Source organism: Perca flavescens, chromosome 18 (genome assembly GCF_004354835.1).
Source record: "Perca flavescens isolate YP-PL-M2 chromosome 18, PFLA_1.0, whole genome shotgun sequence".
Lineage (NCBI taxonomy): Eukaryota > Metazoa > Chordata > Actinopteri > Perciformes > Percidae > Perca > Perca flavescens.
Genome location: NC_041348.1, coordinates 14,593,146 through 14,603,385, shown reverse-complemented (window position 1 = coordinate 14,603,385; position 10,240 = coordinate 14,593,146). Strand labels below are relative to the sequence as shown.

The window sequence follows — 10,240 nt, the reverse complement described above, 5'->3', positions numbered from 1 at the left end:
AGACAGAGGGAGAAGCCTGATGCTCAGTAAGGAGAAAAATGCATCAGCTTGTAATGTTAAATGCATCTATGTGGACGTAGCAGGATTCTGTATACAGTATCAGCATGCAAAACTTAGGAAATACAACATTCCTGCAGCAATAAAGCAAAAAGCAACAAAAAAAACAGAGAAAGTGTTTTAAAGGTCCCATGACATGGTGCTCTTTGGATGCTTTTATATAGGCCTTATTGGTCCCCTAATACTGTATCTGAAGTCTCTTTCCCGAAATTCAGCCTTGGTGCCGAATTACAGCCACTAGAGCCAGTTCCACAATAAGCTTTCCTTAGTATGTGTCATTTCTGTGTCTGTAGCTATTGAGGAGGAGGGGAGGGGGGAGGTGGAGAGAGGGGGTGTGGCCTTGACCAACTACCTATCGCCATTTCTAGCCACTGGGGGACCATTGGCAGGCTGGGGGAGTGTATAGTAATGTTAGTGGAAGTGAAATGTTCATGCCATGGGACCTTTAAGTGTTTCACAGCTGTTATATTGGCATGAGTGACTCCTAGTGTGTTCATGTGAGATACAGCTCAAATGCCCAGAGGTTAGGAGTTTTCAAAAAACACAGAGCAGCGTGTCATTTTGTTCAACTTTTCAGCTTTTCTGTCTCCACAAACACAAGAGAAAGAGAGGGCAGCAAAAATGTTGCAGATGTTGGCATGCGTGTCATTTCCTGTATCTACATGCTGGAGTTGATTTAATGAAAATACACCAACTGGGGCGAGGTGAAGAGAATGTAAGACAGAGATTTTGGCCAGATAGTTTGACAGACAGCTGAACATGTGCACACGTTTGTTCACAATCATTAGGACATTGGTTCTCCGGTGCCATCTTCCCACCTTAAACCTGACAATGACACACATGACGCCAACCTTAACTCTGCACCACACACACACTAGAAATAAACCTTTTGGGTCCTCAAGCATTCCCACTTAGTGTTTTTCTCTTGCTCTTGTGGAGATTTGTGTTGCAGTCGTATCCATGGTGCAGTGGTCAGCCAGTTGCTGTATTTACATTCCGTAATAGATGGAAATGAAAACACGCTGTAGAGGGGCAGAGAGAAGCAACAGAGACGTGGAGAGAGTGTGGGAGAAAGAGAGGAAAAACAAAGCCCTACATTGTTCACTGCTGCACTTATTGTTTACGAGCCCACTTGGGATTATGAGATTTAGAAAATGTGTCGACTTTTTGAGTTATACTTATTGTAAGCAGCTGTGGACAGCGGTCTGTAGCTACATAATTAAAGGGGAAATGTAACTGAGAGGAAAAGGATTTCGGGTAAAAAGGCGGAGAGGAGGAAATAGGGGAGGTGGAGGATAGAAGGAGGCAATGTGAGGAAGTAGAGTACAGGCAAAATAAGGAGAGTGGAGGAGAGGACAGAATTGGTCCTCTTGAGAATTTCCTATCTCAATGGATGAAAGTATGATTGGTGAAAGCCAACAGAGGGGGTGCATGGATAGCTCAGTTGGTAGAGAAGGCACCCATAGGTGTTCACTCCTCGACGCAGCAGGCCCAGGTTTGACTCCGACCTTTGCTGTATGTCATTCCCCGTCTCTTGTCTTCTGCTGTCCTATCAAAATAAAGGCTGAAAAAGCCCAAAAAATAATCTTCAAAAAAAAAAATAGCCAACAGAGGACATGCAAGGTTTTTTTCAGGCTCAGCGATTGGGTAATTGGCTGGAAAGGGAGGGCCATGTAGACAAAATGGTTTAGGGCATTATTATCAATTTCGATAATTTTTCAGAAAATAGTTTGAAAAAAATAGTGGCCATCAGAGAATCAATGAAACCCAAAGTGATGTCTTTAGATATTTGTGAAAAAATTACTATCAAATACTTTTTCTTTCTTTCTTACTACCACTTGTTATTCAAACGTCTTCCTCACTTTCCTCCTAGTTACTGCTGTTGTTGCCTGTTTTTGTATATCTGGAATGAATTATGATGTATCAAAGTGTTTGATACATCACACACACACACACACACACACACACACACACACACACACACACACACACACACACACACACACACACACACACACACACACACACACTGTTAAATACAGTCTCTCTGCTCCTACAACACACACTGACATGCAGGTCAATGAACCTCAGTGTTCTTATAAGCTTATATGTATATAAGAATTTAAAAACAGCGTGTTCATCTCTCTGCTGCTGTGGATACGACAGATTGTTTAAACTCACTCATGTGGTGTAAACACTCCCTTTAGATACAGGAGCATGCTGTTGTATTCTCTCCATTAGACCCATTTTTCATACTGATATCATGCTTCATACTGATATCTTAATGTGCTGCAACCGTTTCATTTCATATATAAAAAAAAACAAAAAAAAAACAGACTACCAGAATTATAGTTTGTTTTATCTTCACTGTGCTCCTTGGAAAAAGGCCTGGTTGAGCTTTAGTTTGGGCTTAATAATTCATAAGTGCCTTGAAATCCATCTGCAATGCTTTTAAGCTTCAAACTTTCCGGTATTCTTGTTATTTCACCCACACTGCTGAGCGTCAGCTGTGCAGGGCTGAAACAGGGATTAGATCACTGACCTGATGTTGCAGTTTTATGAACATCCTCATGTGCCTGAATATTCCTTTGCTGGGACCAATAACTTCCTGAAGTAATGATGGATTATCATTTTATACGAACGTATACCGAGCCAGGCTAGCTGTTTCCCCCTGTTTTCAGTCTTTATGTTAAGCTAAGATAATCACCTGCTTGCGATAGCTTCATATTTAGCATGTAGGCACTGAAGTTTGATCCATCTTCTCATTTAATTCTCAGCAAGAAAGCGAATGTTGAAATGTAATTCCAGTTGATGAAGCTTTTGTGATTTGTGATTGTCTGTCTTCATTACTGCAGGTACAGAGAACAAGGAACCACACTGTAATGCTAAAAAAGTGAAAAACATTGTGGGGTAATCAAAAGAGAATAAAAAGAGAGATCTGTATGATTAGTTTTCTGTAAGCGCACACACACACACACACAGGGGGATGAATAGGAATGACGCCTACCTTGCTTAAACCCCCCTCCTCCATGCTCTCCATCACTATGGTTACAATGATGCAGGTTACCGTGGCAGCCAAGCCAACCCCTCTCTTACTCTCACACAAAGGTGCACGTGCATGTTTTACCCCACACACAGACATACGCAGGCTGTGACGCTGAAGAGTTGAATTGTAGTTTCTTTAGCTATTTCTGGAGGGAGACGGGGATGTTGAGCTGTCGTCATTTCTGCATTAAGCTCTGCCTCCATCACTTTTCTCCATCACCCCATCATTTCCACCCTGTATTCTTTCTTATCTGTCTTTTTATGAGCAGATGATAGAGGAACACATCTCCCTCTCTGATCTGTTTTCATTCAAGATCTCAAAGTTAAATAAATACGCCATTATCAGAAACCCATACATATGAGTGGTGCATCAGGAAGCATCTTATGTGTTGCTGACAGTGCTGTGTATGTGGCTCTTATCGTCATATCTTGTTCTTGTGTAGGTTCTTCATTGGTGGATTACATCGAAGAATCCATAGACCGGCTTTGATTACATTCTCCCTGTGCGTATGAGGCTATGCTGCCACCTAGTGTTCATACTAAAAACCGCCAGACACGATTGCAATTGTGGCTGTCTTGATGTTTTGTTGCAGATTACTCAAAAACTGGACTTCAGGGATGAATCACAGATCAAAATGGGGGTAAGCAAGATTCATCTAGTCACGTCTACAAAATACACGTAAAGGTCATGTTTAGTTGAAAGGAAAAAGAGAACAAGCAGAAGGACACACTGGAGGCATGAGGAATGTACCTGAAGGTAAGTACGATAAAATAGATAATGTAGTCCAAATATAAATCTGTGTCAGTAGCACTTCCTGAAGTATTTAGCCTGAAAACCAACTTCTTTCTTTTGGCTTATGTGAATGTGTGCACACACCTACATTAGAGTATGTTCACCTTTATCCCTCTTGGGGATGTACTCAGACTTCTAAGTAGTAATCCCATTTCTTCTAATCCAATCCTCCCTCTTCCCTCCCAACATGCTCTGGCACACACAAACACACACACACACCCGTAGCCTACATTCTCTCATGTAGACCAGCAGCCATTCATGTTGTTGGACTACTGCTGTCGTTGTTTTGGATTCACACTCATAAAACGCCATGGAGCCTTCTCCCTCAAGACTACACCCAGCGATACCTTGGTAAGGGCACTGTATGATTGAGTGTGGTAGAATAGAGAGGACCATCTTTAAGGTCTCGGTACAAAGCGACGTGTTTACAACATGTCTAACAGAGCTAAATAGTACTCCTAATCAAGCTTACTGCCTGTTTTCATGTATTAGATTTTTATTCCAGCTTTATTGACTGTCATTTGAATTTTGTCATCATCATTACAGTCATAATCAGCATTTAACTGAGTAGTTTATGAGGTCCTAATGTCACAATTAGACTGTTTACTCTTTTCAAGAATGCTTTTGAGTAATCAGCCAAAACAAGATTTTAAAGTTCTCAAAGCTGGTTTCTAGAGCAGTTCTTTTTTTTTTTTTAAAGCGCAGTCTAGTCTGAAGAGGACAAACAAACCAGGCTAGCTGGTGTTTAGCGGTCTCTGAGGGTATTAGCATGAACTCAGCTACTTTCCTGCCTCAGTCAAACCCACACCCTAATGGCTGTCTGAACAGGGCGAGAATAGAGTCCATGTGGTTCAGGTAGGCCGCAATAAAAAAGTGAAGGCTAGTTGTTTTTAAATGTATGGTTTATATTTACAGCCTCAAGCGACAGACTGGAATTTTCGCAATACTTTTAAATACTTCTTTTTCTTCCCTTCCACTTCTCACTGCTGTTCATTTTCAATATGAAAATAACCTGGAGAAAATGAAGTACAAGGGGCACCTGGGTAGCACACCTGGGAGAGCGTGCGCCCCATGTACAGAGGCTTTGTCCTCGCTGCAGCGGCCACGGGTTCAATTCCGACCTGTGACCCTTTGCTGCATGTCAATCCCCCTCTTTCTCCCCTTTCAAGTCTAAGATGTCCTGTCAAATAAAGGCCTAAAATGCCAACAACAAAAAATCTTTAAAAAAGAAGTAGAAGCAAAAAGAAAGTACAGGAGGAATGAAACTAACACAGGTAATGCACCTTAGCATCATAAATGTCCACTAAAAAGTATATAGATAAATACTGGTAGATGGAGCATACAAACGAACAAAGATGATTTTATATATTTTATAACATAGTTAAGTATTTTATTATTTACAAAGATGTATTTCACTTTGCCAGAAGTTATAGAAAATGTAATTATCAAGTCCAGTTTGTGAGTCCAGTAAGACCTCAGCATTCTCCCAGTCCACTGATGCCCAGACTGTGACAGAGCGGGGATGAGCTAAGCAGTTTGATGGCCGCCGGCAGGAGTAATCTCCTGGGTCTGTGCTTGTTGAGCTTGTTAGCATCTCACACTCCAGCACACAGCAGCACAGTCTGGTGGAACATCTGGAGCATCTTGTTGCATTGAAGTCTTCTGAGCTTCCGCAGGAAGTAGAGTCTGTCATCCACTCACACAAGGTATTTATAGGAGTGAACCACCTTGACATCCTCACCCTGGATGGATACAGGGGTCAGAGGCTTAGTCCTGTGGAACCCCACCATTAGCTCCTCCGTCTTGCTTATGATCAGCTGCAGATGGTTTAATCTGCACCACCCAACAAAGTCAACAGTAAGGCGGAGAGGGTGTTTCTCATCACAGTTCATGACACGCAGTTCCTCAGTCTTAACAAACGGTGGCCTGCTGGTCAGGTAATCCGTTATCCAGGACACAAGTGGAGTGTTTACCTGCATGGCCCTGAGCTCCCAACAGCAGAGGCTGTATGGTGTTCAAAGCACTGGAGAAATCTAAGTTGATCAGATGATTGATAAGATGAACTTGATCCTCACTGTAGCACCTGCCTTATCCAGGTGAGAATAAGCCCAGTGTAGCAGATGAGTGATAGCGTCATTCACTACAATATTCTCCTAGTAGGTAAACTGCAGGGGGTCCACTGCTGGTCTAATGACAATGTCATGCCAACAGATATCCTCTTGTTTAATAGTTGCAGTCATTAGAGCTCTGAAACAATTAGTTGATTTTGTTTAAGTAATTTATCAAACAACAAGAAGCCGTACTTATGGCACAGTGGTGCTTTGGGCTAAACGCTAACGTCAGCATGCTAACATTCTCCCAATGAACATGCTGATGTTTAGCAGGTCTGTTCGCCATGTTCTCCATCTTAGTTTAGTGTGTTAGCATGCTAACATCTGCTAATTAGCACTAAACAAAAATACAAGCCAATTTAAGACATCACCTTGCACTTTGGAAAATTGTGATAGGCGTATTTCACAATTTTCTAACATTTTATAGACTGAATTAAGGATTAGGTTAGTCGCAGCCTTTATAGTCAAGATGTTTCACAATAAACACAAGCAACAAGTTTACTCCCGATTCAGACAGTGTATTTAAAGTTAAAGTTATTCACGTCATCTGTGGTCACCGCAGACGTTTGACTTGGCACAGTAGGATAGGCACAGGTGTAACTAATAAAATTAACGATGACTCTATCCAATTAACGCGTGCCAGTAAGCCGACGTGCAGGGCCTTGGCACCGGCACACCTGACTGGAATGCAGCCCATTATTAATGTAATTACTTACATTTGTGTTTGACAAGCCGAAATGTCAGCTGTGTGGGAAAAGGTCTTTTATCTCTCCTCCAAGGGTGTCGTGCAGCGCATTTCCTGTACAAGCTGCAGTTAATCATCTATGAAAGGAGACTTCAGCAGGCAAGCAGCGACTGTCTGCCGCTAACTACTGTCATCAGCGATGGTTTTCTGGGTCATGAGGGAAAGAGTTCTAAGAGAAGTGGAAATAGAAGAGAAGAACAGTTTTGGTTAGCTTTGGAAGACACACAATGCATAAAATAATGACGTCTTTCCAATAAATATCTCCAAATGCAGAGCTTTCTAGTCAGATTAAAATCACCGTCATAAAGGTTTATGTTTCTCGTGGTATTTATAGTCTTGTTTTCTCTGTTATTACCTTGTTTATTTAAAGCAAACATATGCGGATGGTCGATGGAAGATGTCTCAAAAGCCAAAAGGCGTAGAATTTCATCCACTCCATTTATGGCTGTTATATATGTAATTGATTTTGGTATTTTACATCTGCCGAGGTTGTAATTTCAGCTTTTTTCAGCACCAAATGAAGGAAAAATGAAATAATTATGTAAACGTGGTGGCAGGAAGATGCAGTATATGCATATTACTATTAGGATATAAGTACTATTCAATATCAGTAACTTAAATTACAGATAAAACCGGTTTTGGTCCTCACTCTTACTACTGCTTCTTTCAAAAAGCGCACGTTTCATGTAAAATTAAAACCCTCAAACCCACAGGCCATTATTAATAATTATTTCTCATCTTCTCTTTCTCTCTCCGTCTCCTCAGGTTGTACTGCAGAATCTGTTGATGTGCATGGTGTGCTTCTACTCTCTCTACTACATCGTGGTCAGTCTCTGCATCGCACTTCTCAGGTACATATACAAAAACTGCAATAACAGAATATAGTTAGAATAATAAGAGTTGAAGTAGATTTTTTTTTTTACTGTTTATAGTTTGTGCACTGTATCTGTTTCATCTTCTGGTGTGTCGCTAGGGTTCATGAGATCAACAGCTTGTTGACTCCATTTGACTACACAACACAACCGTCATGGCAGAACCCCAAATACCTTGGTGAGTAGCATTGGTGGAATGTAACAAAGTACATTTACTCAAGTAGTCACATTTTAAAGTACTTGTCGTTTACTTGAGGTTTTTTAATGTTATGCTACTTTTATTTTTGTACATCCAGGAGTGAGGTTACGGCCTGTTCAATGTAGTTTTATAGCTACAGATATTGAATTTTTGATGCTAGAATGCAGAGGTGGAAAGAGTATTAGGATACTACACTCACCTAAAGGATTATTAGAAACACCCTACTAATACCGTGTCTGACCCCTTTTTTCGCCTTCAGAACTGCCTTAATTCTTAGTGGCATTGATTCAACAAGGTGCTAGAAGCATTCTTTAGAAATGTTGGCCCATATTGATAGGATAGCATCTTGCAGTTGATGGAGATTTGTGGGATGCACATCCAGGGCACGAAGCTCCTGTTCCACCACATCCCAAAGATGTTCTATTGGGTTGAGATCTGGTGACTGTGGGGGCCATTTTAATACAGTGAACTCATTGTCATGTTCAAGAAACCAATTTGAAATGATTTGAGCTTTGTGACATGGTGCATTATCCTGCTAGAAGTAGCCATCAGAGGTAATGGTACATGGTGGTCATAAAAGGATGGACATGGTCAGAAACAATGCTCAGGTAGGCTGTGGCATTTAAACGATGCCCAATTGGTACTAAGGGGCCTAAAGTGTGCCAAGAAAACATCCCCCACACCATTACACCACCACCACCAGCCTGCCCAGTGGTAACACGGCATGACGGATGCATGTTCTCATTCCGTTTACGCCAAATTCTGACTCTACCATCTGAATGTCTCAACAGAAATCGAGACTCATCAGACCAGGCAACATTTTTACAGTTTTCAACTATCCAATTTTGGTGAGCTTGTACAAATTGTAGCCTCATTCTCCTATTTTTAGTGGAGATGAGTGGTACCCGGTGGGGTCTTCTGCTGGTGTATCCCATCCGCCTCAAGGTTGTTCATGTTGTGGCTTCACAAATGCTTTGCTGCATACCTCGGTTGTAACTGGAATCAGTCGGCCCATTCCCCTCTGACCTCTAGCATCAACAAGGCATTTTTGCCCAGGGGACTGCCGCATACGGGATGTTTTTCCTTTTTCAGACCATTCTTTGTAAACCTTAGAAATGGTTGTGCGTGAAAATCCCAGTAACTGAGCAGATTGTAAAATACTCAGACCAGCCCGTCTGGCACCAACAACCATGACACGCTCAAAGTTGCTTAGATCACCTTTTGTTCCCATTCTGACATTAAGTTTGGAGTTCAGGAGATTGTCTTGACCAGGACCACACCCCTAAATGCATTGAAGCAGCTGCCATGCGATTGGTTGATTAGATAATTGCATTAACGACAAATCTTACAGGTGTTCCTAATAATCCTTTTAGGTGCGCGTATACTCAAGTAAAAGTACTGTTACTTAATTTTACTCAAGTAGAAGTACTTGTGTACATTTAAAAATAAAATAAAAAGTAGGTTAGTTAAAATGTACCATTAGGTAACGTTACTATGTTTTATTTTTAAAGGACGGGGGTACATTACTGGAACAATTTCACGACCACTTATGTTAAATATGCCGAGGTACAATAATGCAAACCATAACCCATAAGGATGTGATACTTAATTTGCATTTGTATTGGGTTGGATGCGAACGCCGTTCCACACCCTTCCCATCAACTGACGGCTGAGCGTTGGCCGGTGAATATCTTCCAGGGTATCAGCTGAGTGTGCAGAGTGTCACCTCTATTCATGGATGTATAATAAGAAGCCTCCATTGAGCTCTGCCCACATCTGCCTCTGATTGGCTTACCCTTATATTCTTACCCTCAACTTCACCAATCTCAATCCTCATGACTAAACCTAACTGACGAAAGCAACTAGTACTAGCCAATCAGAGGCGAGGCATGCCTTCTCAGTCCATCCGGACCATCCATTCTAGCATCAACCATATTAAATAGAAGCCTAAAAGCAACTAAGTAATTAAATTATTTTCATGACGTTGACAGCTTTGAATGTACCCTTACTCTTTTGTATGTGTTCAATATCAATTTGTCTTTTGGTTTACACTTTTGTTACTACTTCCACAACTCAGAGGCAGGTTATTGTACTTTTCTCTATACTATATTCATTTGACAATTTTATTTACTGGATGGCCTCGATGGAGGGAAGTGAAGAACCGGTGATGCGTTGGGCAAAGATCTGAATTCTTCTGCCACCACTGGCAGGAAAGGTCTTCATTAGTTGTGTCGGTCTCTGTCCTCAATAGGCATTTACGCATGTGGCAATGAATGATGGCTGAATTCCATTTAGCCCCTTCAGTTTAAGGGTCCCAGTATTGAGCCTGCTGGCCTCATGGCTCACTGGGACAGTTGAATAGAACAGAGCCATCTTTAATGCATCCTGTTAATTGGTAAAACCCATGCCTTTCCTACT

At 41.5% G+C, this 10,240-nt stretch overlaps 1 protein-coding gene across 4 annotated transcripts in view; it reads left to right on the top strand.

Annotated features, from left to right (window-relative positions):
* Nucleotides 1-10,240, top strand: part of tmem244 (transmembrane protein 244) — a 69,138-nt gene that overhangs the window by 57,048 nt on the left and 1,850 nt on the right. The window contains exons 4-8 of one of the 4 annotated variants that reach the window (XM_028604790.1): nt 3,546-3,605; nt 3,696-3,859; nt 4,121-4,246; nt 7,517-7,602; nt 7,725-7,801. In XM_028604790.1, the coding sequence (XP_028460591.1) occupies nt 3,848-3,859; nt 4,121-4,246; nt 7,517-7,602; nt 7,725-7,801 (301 nt within the window). In that variant the 5' untranslated portion in view covers nt 3,546-3,605; nt 3,696-3,847. The remainder of the gene's footprint in view (nt 1-3,545; nt 3,606-3,695; nt 3,860-4,120; nt 4,247-7,516; nt 7,603-7,724; nt 7,802-10,240) is intronic. The other 3 variants (XM_028604792.1, XM_028604791.1, XM_028604793.1) reach the window with 3 other exon arrangements.